The sequence below is a fragment of the Xenopus laevis genome, chromosome 7L, assembly GCF_017654675.1.
Source record: "Xenopus laevis strain J_2021 chromosome 7L, Xenopus_laevis_v10.1, whole genome shotgun sequence".
NCBI classification, from domain to species: Eukaryota; Metazoa; Chordata; class Amphibia; order Anura; family Pipidae; genus Xenopus; species Xenopus laevis.
In genome coordinates this window covers 25,034,946-25,051,287 of record NC_054383.1, presented here as the reverse complement: position 1 = coordinate 25,051,287, position 16,342 = coordinate 25,034,946, and the positions used below count along the sequence as shown (strand labels likewise).

Sequence of the window (16,342 nt, the reverse complement as noted above, 5' to 3'; positions counted from 1 at the left end):
AAGTTAAGGGTTCTGGACTAGCAGAGGGGCACAATCGTTAGCAAGGGTCAAAACCAGGGTATCAATCAAGAAGAGTCAGCAGGCACGGGTCAGAATACAGATTTTAGAATAGTCGATTACCAGGCAGGGGTCAGGATCACAGAAGACAGATTAATCAGGCAGGCAGGGGTCACAACAAGAATCAGATACAAGCAAGATACAAAATAGCACCCAGGAACTCACAGGAGATTAACCTATAACGGGCCATGAATATGACGCCAAGTCCCCTTTAAATAGTTCTGAATTTGTCACCATTGCGCGCTGACATTATTACACCAGTGCCAATGCGCCTATAAATTCAGAAGGTGTGCGCACTAAGGAACCGGCACTAGACCACCTCACTCACCAGGGTGAGTGTCTCTCACAATGTGCAGCCTTACAGAGCCTTATATTGGGTCAGTGAAACCATTTGTATACTGGAAAGAGTCATTAAAAAGCAGCAAATATTTCAAAAACTATAAAAAATAAGGTCCAATTAAAAAAAAGTTGCTTAGAATTGGCCATTCTCTGACATACTAAAAGTTAACTCAAAGGTGAACCACCCCTTTAAAGAAAGGGCTGCGTTTTAGCCTCATATATACAGTTTGGTCCATAAATATTTGGGCAGAGACAACTTTTTTCTCATTTTGGTTCTGTATATTACCACAATGAATTTTAAATTAAACAACTCAGATGCAGTTTAATTGCAGACTTTAGCCTTTAATTCAGTGGGTTAAACAAAAAGATTGCATAAAAATGCGAGGATCTAAAGCTTTATTTAACACAATCACTTCACATTTCAGGGGCTCAAAAGTAATTGGACAAATTAAAAAACTGTAAGTAAAATGTTAATTTCTAATACTTGGTTGAAACCCCTTTCAAGTCTTGAATTTATGGACATCACCAGATTCTGGGTTTCCTTCTTTTTAATGTTCTGCCAGGCCTTTACTGCAGCGGCTTTCAGTTGCTGTGTGTTTGTGGGCCTTTCTGTCCGAAAGTTTAGTCTTCAACAAGTGAAATGCAGCTCAATTGGGTTCAGATCAGGTGACTGACTTTGCCATTCAAGAATATTCCACTTTGCTTTAATAAACTCCTGGTTTGGCTGTATGTTTTGGGTCATTGTCCATCTGTATTATGAAACACCTCCCAATCAATTTGACTGCATTTAGCTGGATTTGAGCAGACAGTGTCTCTGAACACCTCACAATTCATTCGGCTGCTTCTGTCCTGTGTCACATCATGGATAAACACTAGTGTCCCAGTGCCACTGGCAGCCATACACGCCCAAGCCATCACACTGCCTCCGCCATGTTTTATAGATGATGTGGTATGCTTTGGATCATATGCTGTTCCACACCTTCTCCATACTTTTTTCTAGCCTTTGAGTCAATTGTCCAATTACTTTTGAGCCCCTGAAATGAAGTGATTGTGTTAAAAAAAGGCTTTAGGGCTCTTACACAGGCGTTTTTTGCTGCGCTCCCCTGCATTCTGCTTTCTTCCGTTCAGCCCCAGGGGAGCGCAGGAGTAGACGCACTCAATTATTGTCAAGGGGGCTGTAATCACCCAGACACATGTATGCGCCAAACGCAGGTAGGAGGCAGCATGTTGTACAGCCCCCTTGACAATAATTGAGTGCGTTTACCCCCTGCTGCTGAACAGAAGAAAGCGGAACTCAAGGGAGTGCAGCAAAAAATGCCCGTGTGTAAGAGCCCTTAGTTCCTCACATATTTATGCAATCTTTTTGTTCAACCCACTGAATTAAAGCTGAAAGTCTGCAGTTCAGCTGCATCTGAGTTGTTTCATTTAAAATTCATTGTGGTAATGTACAGAACCAAAATTAGTAAAAAAAAAGTTGTCTCTGTCCAAATATTTATGGACCTAACCTATATATATATATATATATATATATATATATATATATATATATATATATTTAATACACAAAAGCTATCAATATCTTGTAAATGATATCCTTATAAACGGTGAGTTCTGATGTCATCAGTTATAAACCGTGAGTTCTGATGTCATTTCTGTCACATGACTCACTGAAACGTGTGTATTAATAAATAAAGTACCCCCAGTTGCAAAATATGAGGCCTTCGGCCTCGTGTTTTTATATGGTCATTAAACTCCTCGGTTACTTATAATATCCTTCTAATACACAAGAGCTATGAATATCTTGTGAATTATATCCTTATAAATGGTGAGTTCTGATATAATTTCTGTCACGTGACTCACTGAAACGTGTGTATTATAATAAAGTACCCCCAGTTGCAAAATATGAGGATATTAGAAGTTCCCTCGGGGGTTCCATGACCTGTATAAAAACACGAGGCCGATATGGTCGTTAAACTCCTCTGTAACTAATAATATCCTTATATTTTACAAGAGAGCCTCCTTTATTCACTATATATTCCAGATTTACTTGATACAAGTAACTGCACAAGGAAAACACGGGCACACATTGCTTGTATAGGAAAAATAATAATCATTGCAGTCACTGTGGGAAAGGTATATCCCCCTGGCCTTGTGTCACTATTTCTAAACCCCACAATTCTATTTTACCACAGGCTACGCCAATAATGGCACAACATAAATCAAACGAGAAGGAGGCCGAAGGAGCTGAACGCTACGATTGATATGATTGACAGTGATTACAGCCATTGGTAAGCAGAAAGGGCCCTGGACCGCAGAAACACCGAACTTCCGGAACAAGCAATTGGCACGGAGGCTAGAAGAGGGCCGTACTAACCGAGCTTCGTCCAAAGGCGAGAGATATTGGCAGTACAACCAGCCAATCAGCGGGAGCCGCCTCTCAGGACCACCATCTGCGCTCCAGCAACAAGCTGTTGGACGCCTCAGACTTTTCCCAGCCGTCTGCTGGTTGGTGGGGGCGAGTTTACCGTAGTTTGTAGGGGGGAGTGATAGTCGCCTGTTGTTCGAGTGGGCCCCTCGTAAGTGCCGAGCCCACGGTACTCCCCAGACATTTCTTTATTGTCTCCTGTTGGTGATTTGCTTGGAAGGGGGAATGGAGGAGCTGAGGCCTAGTGGTGCCCCCCTTCCCCAGGCTTTCCCGTCCCTCTTTCCTCCCGGTTTACACGTTATCTATAACGAGTGCCGAAGGCTCTATCCGGAGCAGGCGAACCCTCTCCAGGTCACGGCCATTGTGAAGTACTGGTGAGTATTCCGAACAGGCTGCCTATTGGGCTAGTGAGACAGACGAAACGTATATCTGCAGGGCAACTACAACTCCCACAATCCTCTGCGGCACCAGCTGGGGATCAAGTTTGTAAACTCTTTGGGGTAGATTTATCAAGAGTCGAAGTGAATTCGAGGGAATTTTCAAAGTAGAAAAATTCCATATTCTAAGTAATTTTTTGGATACTTCGACCATCGAACAGAATACTTTGATTCGAAGTAAAATCGTTCGAATATTCGACCATTCGATAATAGAAGTACTGTCTCTTTAAAAAAAACCTTTGACTTCAATACTACGCCAAATGAAACCTGCCGAAGAGTTATGTTCGCCTATGGGGACCTTCTACAGCATTTTGGAAGTCGATCGAACGATTTTACTTTGACTGCAGGATACCCAAATTCAATGAAAAAACGTTGACTTCGATATTCAAAGTATTTCAATTCGATGGTCGAATTTCGAAGTGTTTTTAACTTCAAAATTGAACCCTTGATAAATCTGCCCCTTTGTGTTAATTACTATATACTTTGTAACTTGCAGGGAAGGGAGCTGTGTGTACAGAGCCTTACACGACATTGTGCTTTTAATGCCTGACACTTGCCTGTCTATTGAGGAGAATAAGGCGCTGTTATCATTGTTTACAGGGCTGGCTTGCCGTTATGTTATCTTCTAGTATGTTATAGAATGTCCAGTTATAAACAACTTTAAAAAAAAAAATTATTTGCCTTCATCTTTTGACTCTTTAAAACGTACTAATGGGGTCACTGACCCCATCTAAAAACAAATGCGCCTGAAAAGCTACATATTTATTGTTACTGCTGCTTTTTATTACTCATATTTATTGTCCTGTCCTATTCGTATTCCAGTCTCTCTTATTCAAATCAATGCTTGGTTGCTTGGGTAATTTGTACCCTAGCAACCAGATTGCTGAAATTGCAAAGTGGATAGCTGCTGAATAAAACGCTAAATAACTCCAAGACCACAAATAACATGAAAACCAACTGCAAATTGTCTCAGAATATCCCTCTCTACATCATAATTAACGTTAATTTAAAGGGGTGGTTCACCTTAAAGTTAATTTTTAGTTTGTTTTACAGTGGCCAATTCTAACCAACTTCTCACTTTGTCTTTATAGTTTTTGAATTATTTGCCTTTATCTCCTGAATCTTTCCAGCTTTCAAATGGGGGTCACTGACCCCATCTAAAAACAAATACTCTGTAAGGCCACACATTTATTGTTATTGCTACTTTTTATTACTCGTCTTTCTATCCGTGCCCTCTCCTATTCATATTCTGGTCTCTTATTCAAAGCAGTGCATGGTTGCTAGGGTGATTTGGACCTTAGCAACCTGAATGTTTAAATTGCAAACTGCAGAGCTGCTGAATAAAAAGAATAAGAAACCACAAATAAGAAAAAATGAAAACCAGCCACTCTCTACATCATACTAAAAGTTACTTTAAAGGTGAACAACCCCTTTATAAAGGTTATACTTCACATGCCACTGTCCATTATGGATTTTGGCATAAATAAAGATTGCCATTATTTGTATAACATCAGTAAGTTATGAAGTGGCAGTTCATCACAGTATGCATCATGTCGACCCATGAGACATAGAGATGGGCACTGTATGAGCAGATTTTCCCAGGCATGGCCAGATGCTAGTCTCTGTTTTTTGGGTACAGTCAGGGCTGTTTTTGCTAGAAGTCAAGTTGAGAAACTTTCAGAGGCAGAAAATAGCTAAATAGAAATGTAATGCTAAGAGCCAAATTGCAATTTTAAGATTGTATATGTAGTTCATTTTTAGTGGTTTTAAAGCTGGCTAAAAATGTAAATCTGTCAAAAGGAGGCCTAAAGGCAGGGTCGGACTGGCCCGGCAGGACACCGGGTAAAAACCCGGTGGGCCCCGACCCTCATTCGCCCCCACTGGGCCAGACCCCCTCTCCCGATATCCGGGTTGAATTTTTTTTTCGGCGGCGTGCAGCACATTTGCTCATGTGCGCCGAGTGGCACCTTTTGCACATGTGCGTAGCTCTGTTCATTCTCAGCGCGTCACAGTAGGGGAGTGGGGCAGCACTCCTGGTGGGCCCCGGCCCCCCTAGTCTGACCCTGCCTAAAGGTGTAATCACTTGAGATGGTTAGGTGCCCGCCACAGTGATTATATAGTGAAAAAAGTACCCCCTCTTGTAAAATATAAGGATATTATAAGTAGGGATGCACTGAATCGAGAATTCATTCGGATTCAGCCGAATCCTTCTACCGGCCGAACCGAATACAAATCCTAATTTGCATATGCAAGTTAAGGGCGAGCAGGGAAATCACATGACTTTTTGTCACAAAACAAGGAAGTAAAAAATGTTTTCCCTTTCGCAACCGGTATTTGGCCAAATCTTTCGCAAAGGATTTGGGGGTTCGGCCGAATCCATAATAATGGATTCAGTGCATCCCTAATTATAAATTACACTGGATTAGAGTGCGGCACACACACACACATATATATATATATATATATATATATATATATATATATATATATATATATATATATATATATATATATATATATATATATATATATATATACATATACATACACACACATACAGTACGGGTCATGGTATTCCGAGGTGACTTCCAATATCCTCATATTTTGCAACAGGGGATACTTTATTTATTAAAACACACAAGTTTCATGTGACAGAAATGACATCACTAAGCTCCGATTAGAACCAATGACATCACTAAGCACCGTTTATAAGGATATCATTTACAGGATAGTCATGGCTTTTGTTTATTATAATCACTTACCTGAGACCCCAGGCCTGTGCTCCTGTTTGTTCCTTGTTGCCATTTTCTGTGACTTCTTCTGTTGTCTTCTCATTCTGGTCGGGCAGGCACAGTAAAGTGAAGGCCAAACTTATTTTTCACTCTACTGTATACACTCCTGCCCTGGCCTGGGGAAAGGCAGATGATTGCTGTGAATGAGCTTTTACAGAAATACCCTTAGCCGATGCAGTTATCTGCTAACAGGAGCCCGAGGTATCGGGTTATCAATTATAATTACTGGGGGATGCCTAAGATTTTGTCCAGTGGCAAAATACCTTTAGTTCGCCTTTAGAATTATTATACACAGACCTGGAGAACTGGCTTATATTACATTGTATTGTAATAACAGTCAAAACCAGCAGACAGAAAGGCATAGACTAACGCTACTTTTTCCTACATTCATAAGTAGCTTTATAATCGCTGAACATTTTTGTGTTTTGGAAGGTTTAAAATAATGCTTCCAAATATAAATATAGATTGCATATCATAAAGTTTCTCTGCAACAGACACACTCCAGGACTTCATAATGCTGTGAAATTAAGACAATTTTATTAACGTTTCGGTCACGTTTTGGACCTTTCTGTAGACATTACATAAAGGTCCAAAACAGAATTGAAATTTGACAATAAATGTTTCTTTATTTTCAGTCCCGGAGTGCGTCTGTTGTTGAGAAACTTTACTTATGATATACAAGACAGCACCCAGGCATATACTGATTATATATGGGAGTGCACCACACATGGGACTGTATGTATATATTATATTTATGTAAATATACATAGAAGAAATGATTAGTAAGCAGACTTCTCAAACTTTAGTTTTTGTTTTAATCCCGGTGGTTATGCCTATATTAATTATGCCTGTGTGTACTGTGCTTCGTCCCGCCTCCTTTATATGTGTTCCAGGGATCTGGAACATAATTGCACTCTAGCTGCTGCTGAACTCCAACTCCCACCATCCTAAAAAATATGAAGCATGCCATGATTTTCTGGGAGTTGTAGCATAGCAGAATGTAAAAGGCCATATTGAATACAGGTACATATACTATTAAAGGTAAGGGAGAATACTTGGGACCTGGGGTTTTCCAGATAAGGTATGAAGATCCAAATTACAGAAAGATCCGTTAAGTCTACTAGATAATCATGTAAACCATTAAATAAACCCAATAGGCTGGGATTGCTTCCAATAAGTTGGATTACATACATACATACATACCTACATACATACATACATACATACATACATACATATTACAGAGGAAAAGGAAATCATTTTAAATAATTTGGATAAAATGGAGTCTATGGGAGACAACCTTTCTGTATTTTGGGGCTTTCTGTATAATGGGTTTCTGGATAACCGATCCCATAATTGTACATGGTTTCACCCTTCAAATTGTGTATCAAAACATTTGTGTGTACTGGATTTGATTTCAAAGCTCTGGGACGAACATATTTTCACTGACTGTAACCTCTAATTTATCTGTTCTCAGGCTGGGGGGACCAGACCCACTAGATTATGTGAGCATGTACAGGAATCTTGGCAATCCAGCACTTGACGTTCCAGAACATTGGCACTATGTCAGCTTTGGCCTGAGTGATTTGTATGGTGACAACAGAGTCCATGAGTAAGTTCACACAACATATAAATTGTCTACATACATGTATAATTTGAGGGCACTTTTGTCATGCGCCCACAGGGGAAAAAAAAAAAGATGCATTGTAAATCTTGTGACTAATGCTCTGTTTACACAGGTCCATTGATTGAAATTTGTAAACTGTAAAAAAAAAATATATATATCTATTAGAATGAAATGGTTATGCTAACATAGCTTGTGCTGCACCCACCCGTGTGCTGCACCCACAATGGTATCCCCAAAGATATCATTAGCTGTAATTTGGAGCTTTCTGGATAACGGGTTTACGGATAATGGATCCCATACCTGCACACCCAAAGTGTGCCACAGTTGCTGACTGAAGGCTTGAAATCTATTTTGTAGTCACTGTGACTGAAAATGTTTTTTTTACTGCACAAGCATTATGATCTATATTACATGTGTGTATGGATTTTATACAATAATATACATGCATGATATTTATCAAACATAAAAGAACATTCCAAGTGTGTTATTATTATGAGCATAATGGTTACCCATGAAAGTAAGGTATTGTTTTTTTAATCACAATTTATCAGCAGAGTAAACAAAAATAAGTCTACTAAGATTCCCCATGATATGGTAAAATTCCTTATGTAGTGGTAAGGCCCTGGCAAATCTGGGAGTTTTTATTGAAAATGATACAACAGAATATGAGCATAATTTAGATTGTCAGGCTCTTGAACGGAAATGCAACAGTCATCTACATATCTTTGATACCATGTAATTGCTTTTCATTTGAAATGACGGAAGAACTTGGCAATTTCAAGAATTTGTAAGGTCCCTGGGCTATTTATAACGTACATGTTGCAGTTTTATACCCCTCATTTATATTTAAGCCCCCCCCCCCAAGCACAATGGTATAGTTGGTGATTAAGGTGTTTTGTTGCTCAGGGATTAACTCCTTGGGGGGTTATTTGCTCCAGGGTCCTTACAAACACATTTCGGCCTAATTACGTTTTTGGGCATCAGTGTAGGAAGCTACTGTTATGTTGTTAAATGTAGTGGAATGGGGGTTCTTTTTTGTTTTTTTTTAAATGTTAAAGGGGTTGTTTCACCTTTGAGATAACTTTTAGTATGATATAGTAATATTTTTATTACCCTAGCAACCATGCATTGATTTAACTGAAGAGACTGGAATAGGATCAGTAATAAAAAGTAGCAATAACAATACATTTGTAACCTTAGGGCTTTAGCACAAGGGCAGATTTAGTTGCCTGGTGACTAATCGATTTTCTTCTTCGGGGCGTCAGTCTCCCTGAACTGCCTTCCGCCTGCTAAAATGAAGAATTGCCTGCAGCCATGCACTCGTGGCGATTCGATTTCCGAAGTTTCCTCGTGAGGCAACTTCGGACGATTTCGGAAATCGAAGCAACGCTAGTTCATTGCCGCAGGCTGATTTTTCGTTTCAGCAGCCGTAAGGCAGTTCAGGGAGATTGTCGCCCCGAAGAAGAGGCGATTAGTCGCCAGGCGACTAAATCTCCCCGAATTTGCCCGTGTGCTTACAGCACTTACAGAGCATTTGTTTTTTAGAAGGGGACAGTGATGCCCATTTGAAAGCTGACAAGAATCAGAAGAAAAAGACAAATAACTATAAACCTATAAAAAATAAATAAAGAAAACTAATTAAAAAGTTGCTTATAATTGGCCGTTCGATAACATCATAAAAGTTACCTTAAAGGTGAACCATCCCTTTAATCTCTACTTACAGAATTCTAGGGCCTGTGGTACACCAGGCTTGTTTTTGACATTAACTTCAATTGCAGGCTTTTTGAGGGGTCACAGGCATTACTCCGCAGAACTATCTTTGCCTAATATGCCACGAGCATTTAACAAATTGCAAATGGTCTTCATTTTAATTTTTTTTTTTTTTTAAACCTGTATCGCACAGGCTTTGAACTGTGATCTAGTTGTTAAGGACCTTAGAAAATTTTGCTTTAGTTTTAGTAAAGGCTGCAGTACAAATTACTACTTACAGACTTGAGAAGAGTCTGGATTTCGATTCTAAAATTGAATTCAATAAAATGTATTTTTTGACAAATGTAAGTGTATGTAATGATCCCTCAGCTGCCTGCTAAATAGTGTCTTACTCTCAGTTTGATCTTGATAGATCTGAGTCTATTTAACGGCAGGCCACTGCTTTATTTCCAACTGAGAGGTCGCCTCTCTGCGGGTTTTCCTTTGTTTACACTGTTCCCTGCTAGTGTGAGTATCTGTGAGCCCATGTTGGCAGCTTTTCTAATTGTGAAATTACAGAATCAATAAAGTCTTTGTAAATGAACTATTTATCCCTGGAAAGTCTCAGAAAGGGCACTAGTCTCCTGGAACGCTTCTCCCTCTGTGCTGGAGGTAGACCTCCCTGGAAGAAATTGGTAACATATGGAAACCCTTTTTTCGCAAGTGTATTTAGTTTCAGATTGTGATTTGTTTGAGGTAGTTAACGCCATTAATAACACTGACGAAGGGAAAAGAAATTAGGCCACCAACTGAGACAGATTTACTTTGCAAGATCTAAACTCCCACGCATGCATGTTCCAAATGTATAAAGGGCAACTAAAGCCTGCATACGCATTTAATTGTGTTGTGCCGTAAGGCTGCTTTAAAGATACAGCATCTCTGTCATAATTTTTAAAGGCCTGCCACATACAGTACATTAATGGTGCAACTTTTACTTGTCTGTGAGATACAAAATACAATAGCCAAACTGTTTATTTTGGGCCATGCACCTCCAAGACAAAGCAACATTTTATTAAGCATATGCCAAATCCATTATATATAGTTCCCTTTTGTGTGAATTACATATGCCGAATAGGACCTGTTATGGGACCTGGGTTTTCAGAATAACATCTTTCCGTAATTTGGCTCTCCATACCTTAAAAAAGGCTGGTTTTGCTTCTTAATAAGGAGGAGTTATATCTTAGTTGGGATCAAGTACAAGGTATTGTTTTATTATTACATAGAAAAAGGAAACCTTTTTTAAAAATTGGTTGATTAAAATGGTGTCTATGGGAAGCAGCCTTTCTGTAATTTGGAACTTTCTGTATAACGGGTTTCCGGATAACAGATTCCATACCTGTATATTTATAAAAGTGAGTAAGATAGTTATGCATTGAAGTCCACTGAAGTGAAGCTGCAACTTTTACAAGAAACTTGTATCTACCTGGCTGCATGTTCACTAGTGTTACACCACTTTTTCCATGTTACTATCAAAATTTGAATTTTAAAAGTTTTTTTTATATTCTTTATTTTTTTTTTTTTAAATGTTTGAACTTGTTTGCATTCTACTCCTTTTCAGTAGGTTTACAAACTCTCAAATTTTAAAAACTTAAAAAAAATAAATAAAAAAAGCCTAGGTGAACTGCCATTGACTTCTACATGAACTAGCCCACAATTAGCTACAAAGGGCCAATGTGTTTTTCACTCTGGAAAAGAGGTTATCTACTCCACCACTATGTAAATGCAGAGGTCGGCAGTGGGTATAAAGTGGGGTAAGAACAAGGGTGGTTCACCGTTAAAGTTAACTTTTAGTTTGTTAAAGAATGGCAAATTCTAAGCAGCTTTTAAGTCGGTCTTCATTATTTTTTATAGCTTTATTTGCCTTCTTCTTCTGAAGCTTTCTAGCTTTAAAATGGGGGTCACTGGACCCATCTAAAATCAAATGCTCTGTAAGGCTACAAATGTATTATTATTACTCCTCCTTCTAACCAGGCCTCTCCTATAAATTTGTCCCTTTTTTCAAATCAATTGCTATGGTAATGTGAGCCCTAGTAGCCAAATTGCAAACTGGAGACCTGATGAATAAAAAGCTATAATAAATACGGTATATACCCGAGTATAAGCCGAGTTTTTCAGCATCCAAAATGTGCTGAAAAAGTCTACCTCGTTTTATACTCGGGTCAGCTGTATTCGACCCGAGTAGCTGAGATTGCAGTCACTTTTAATCATTCCTATACCAACAGTACACTTGGGGAGAGACTGCAATATCCCACAATGCCCTCTGTTGGTTATATGAAAGAATAACAGTGCGCCCTCTGTTGGTTATATGAAAGAATAACAGTGACTGCAATATCACACAGCGCCATCTGTTGGTTATATGAAAGAATAACAGTGACTGCAATATCACACAGCGCCATCTGTTGGTTGTATGAAAGAATAACAGTGACTGCAATATCACACAGCGCCATCTGTTGGTTGTATGAAAGAATAACAGTGACTGCAATATCACAGCGCCCTCTGTTGGTTATATGAAAGATTAACAGTGACTGCAATATCACACAGCGCCATCTGTTGGTTGTATGAAAGATTAACAGTGACTGCAATATCACACAGCGCCCTCTGTTGGTTATATGAAAGAATAACAGTGACTGCAATATCACACAGCGCCATCTGTTGGTTATATGGAAGAATAACACTGACTGCAATATCACACAGCGCCCTCTGTTGGTTATATGAAAGATTAACAGTGACTGCAATATCACACAGCGCCCTCTGTTGGTTATACGAAAGATTAACAGTGATGGCAAAATCAAACAGCACCCTCTGCACATGGTAGTGGGACAGTGGGACAATGCACACAGTAATCCGTTTGGCAATTCTCTGTCACCATCAACTTTGCAAAGAAGTCCGGTTGATCGCTGGGGGGGTCGCTTTGGCAGAATGTGCGCTGCTGGGAGACGGCTGTAGTTGTGTCTAGGCTTATACTAGAGTCAATAAGTTTTCCCAGTTTTCGTAGGTAAAATTAGGTACCTCGGCTTATACTCGGGTCGGCTTATACTCGAGTATATACGGTAACTCAAAAACCACAAATAATTAAAAATGAAAACAAATTGCAAACTGTCACATAGTATCATTTTCTACGTCATACTAAAAGTTAAGTTAAAGGTGAACACCTTTGCTACTTTCTATTCTTGGTTTCTACGCTGCAGCTAAAAGGATTGCCTCTCTTCTTGTGAATGAATGTTGCCCAGGCAATAACTGCTTTATTTATAGAAGTCATATTTACACTTTCCAGAGTAATTTAGTGAATAGTCTTTTCCAACACAATTTTGATTCTTGAGTTTATGCAATTGCTTAGGCTTTCTTTTATTCTGCTCGGATGTAAGGGGGTTTAATAGGGTGCCCTCTCATTTTAAAAGAGGGCATCAATTAAGGATATGCATGTCAACCAGTATCAAAACATCAATACATTTAGTTTTTCTCCCCCAGATATACAGGGATTGATGGTCCAAGTGGTTTTGGCTTTGAGCTTACCTTTAGATTGAAAAGAGAGGCCGGCGAATCTGCACCTCCAACATGGCCAGCAGAACTGATGCAGGGACTTGCAAGATATGTTTTCCAGTCTGGTAATGTATTCCAGATTTATATGTAATAAGTACACACTTCCAAGTCCATGCTTCCGGAGGAGCATTGGGAAGCACACATTCCTTTAAAGGGAATGTTCACCTCTAGCCATAGTCTAAATTTGAATAGCCCCCCCCCCTGTAAAAATCATTTTTGTAAATCATCTTTATTATTTTAAATGTTTAGTTTTGAAGCTACAGACCAGATAAGCTGTAGATCAGCCCTGCTAAGAACAGTGGCCGACAGGGAGATGTGTCGACCGGGATTATTTATGCACAACTGTGAGCAACAAATCTCCAGAAAATGCATCTGTCTCCATTGGAAATAACTAAAATCACCAGTGGAAAAACCAACCCATTGTGACGTCACCCAAAGTTGCCTCTGGAGGAAACTTCAGGTTTCGATTTAAAATAATAAAGATGATATATATTAAAAAAAAAAAAATTTTCTCACAGGAGCTACTCAAATTTAGTCTGTGCGGAAGATGAACCACACCTTTAATTTTATGTTTAAAATGGTTGACCAAAATGCAAAACTGTGCCTGCCATTTAACTGCACTTAACAGGAAAATAGTATTTTCTCATTTTCCTAGAGAACAGGAAATCGCTATAATAATAAAAAGATCTATTATCCAGAATGCTTGGGACCTGGGGTTTTCTGGATAAAGGATCTTTCTGTAATTTTGTCACCACACACAGCTAGTCAAAGCCTGTGGCAAAAGTATCTGTATTGATCAGTGAAGGCAGAAAAACGGGTCAACTGAACATGCGATCCTCTGTAGTTATGGCGATTTTGGCCTCAAAACTGCAAAAATTTGCCATGGGCTAACAGGTTGGGTATCCTAGATTTTCTAATATGTACTCTGTCTCCTGTCTTGATATTTGCTTTCAGCAATGTTTGTTTTGTTTCATTTGTGTGTTTGCAAGATTATCTGATGCAATCCCCTCACTCCTCCTCTTTCTGTAATTCAGAAAACACATTTTGCAGCGGTGACCATGTGTCATGGCATAGTCCACTAGACAACAGTGAGTCTCGAATTCAGCATATGCTTCTGACAGAAGATCCTCAGTTACAGCCAGTGAAGACGCCTTTTGGAATAGTTTCGTTTTTACAGGTTTGGTTGCTCAATAGTTATCTGTTCGCACAAATAGACACGTTCCACATGATTACAGGCACAAAAAATATACTTATAAGACAATCCCAAAAAGCTTAAATAATCTTATCCTGATAGAGGATTAAAGTTCTGCCTTGTTCCCAAGCTGCTGCTATGTATTTCTATTGATAAAAATCCCCTTTGTAGCAATCAAATATTAAGGGTAGAGACAGACCTGAAGATTCGGGAGATTAAGTCGCCCGGCGACAAGTCGCCTCTTCTTCTGCCAACTCATCTCCCCAAACTGCCTCCGTGTCGGCTAGAATCTAAACCTCGTGAGGCAACTTCGTGCAAATAGCTCCGATCACCATCCCGTCGGTGACTTAGATTCTAGCCGGCGAGGAGGCAGTTCGGGGAGATTAGTAGCCCGAAGAAGAGGTGATTTGTTGTTGGGCAACTAATCTCTCAGAATCTCCACGTGTGTCTCTGCCCTAACAAATATTTTAATGGGGAATAATTAAATACAGGCATTAGTTTAACAACCAATAGAACGATATATCCCCACCCCCAATGCAGATAAAACCTTGGTTTTCCAATGGGAGCGGTTTCTTGGTCTGAACAGTCTTGCTTCAAAATGCAGTTCTTTTTCACTGTAAAAGTGAGTAGTTCATGAAAGTTGTCAATGCAATTAAGTTGGCTAGAAATGCTACACATGATTTGGGCCTGTTTACTAGCCCAAGGCAACAATGGCCCATGACCCTTTAGTAGTGAAGAGCTGTCCCTCAGGAGATGACCCCAGTAACTCTCCATTCTCATTTGTGTTGATTGACTGCAACTAAATTATAGCTCTCAGGTGATACAGAAATTCCAGAACCACACAGGTTAACTAAAGTATAAATGTTCTCTTAAAGGGATTCTTCAACTTCCAAACACTTTTTTTCAGTTCAGTTGTTTTCAAATTGTTCGCCATAAACAGACTTTTTACGATTGCTTTCCATCTTTTATTTTTTTACCGTTTTGCCAAAATTGAAGTTTAATGTTCCTGTATCTAGTGTCTGTCTGGCAGCTCAGTAACCCAGGATCATTCTGAACTGTTACAATTTGCTACATTTAGTGCATACATTTAGTTGACACATTTCTCAGCTGTACCTGTGGAATACTAGCAACTATTGTATCCATTCTAACAGCTGCCTTTAAAGGGGAACTTCGGCTTTCAAACCAAAATTTGATAGAGGCCCACATAACACTGAAACCCCTAATATAGCCATCACAGTTACCTGTTTCTTCAAAGTATGAACAGATGTCATTTCTATGCTGCAATCCAGCTGATTAGCAGTTCTTCTCTTTCTGCATTATTTGAAATCCTGGCAGGGAAGGAGGGACTAAACACTGATGTTACAAATTGTAACAACTTCTCCACAGCTTACAGACAGCATGCAGGAACTATATAACCCACAATGAATTGCACTGTAATGTTCAATTCCTTATTGAAATCTTATTGCAGGGAATTGTTGATACAAAGTAACCATAGTCAGCCAGCTCAGCAAAGTAGTCAGACAGATCAGTAGGAAAGCAGGGGGCTAGGCTTAGGGAACTGTTAAACCATTAAAAATCATGAAAAGTCTGCAAATTATTGTTTAATTGATGTATATTGCAAAGTTGCTTTAAATTATGTTAACTTTTCAAAAAGCTTACATTATGTTGTTGTGGAGTTCCCCTTTGATGAAACCCATGGATTCTGCTCAGCAGCTACAAAGATAACAAATGTATCAACTGAATGTATCAATTCAGAGCAGTTAAAGAGTCGGTGACCCCCTCCCCCTACCAGAGTTTCTTTAGAAGATGAAAAATGTAACTTTACACTTCGATATTAGAAAACTCACAAATAGAAAATATAAAGTCTATCTGAAGCCATCTGAACTGGAAAAAGTGTTGGAAGGTGAACAACCCCTTTAAGACCAGAAACAGCCATTGCACTGGAACATTTTTTCAAGTGGTTCCATAGGGACACCAAATATTTTTTTAATGTTTTATTTTCATAAATGCACAAAGTAAAATAGAAAATGTCCATCTGTGAGCAAAAAAAATGTCTGTTTAGTGTTTTAAATTCACATAATGTTAAGGGGTTCGCTACAGTGAAATAAAAAATTCCAAATCTTCTAAAAACTTCCTGATTTGGCTGAATTCTTAACCAGATGATTTATTTGTGTGTCCCCCAAG

General features: G+C 39.1%; 1 protein-coding gene across 2 annotated transcripts in view; it reads left to right on the top strand.

Annotated features, from left to right (window-relative positions):
• Nucleotides 1-2,818: 2,818 nt before the first annotated feature.
• Nucleotides 2,819-16,342, top strand: part of sufu.L (SUFU negative regulator of hedgehog signaling L homeolog) — a 32,185-nt gene continuing 18,661 nt past the window's right edge. Inside the window, exons 1-4 of one of the 2 annotated variants that reach the window (XM_041568475.1) lie at nt 2,819-3,195; nt 7,528-7,662; nt 12,895-13,031; nt 14,001-14,143. In XM_041568475.1, coding sequence (XP_041424409.1) covers nt 3,047-3,195; nt 7,528-7,662; nt 12,895-13,031; nt 14,001-14,143 — 564 coding nt within the window. In that variant the 5' untranslated portion in view covers nt 2,819-3,046. 2 annotated transcript variants of the gene reach the window in all.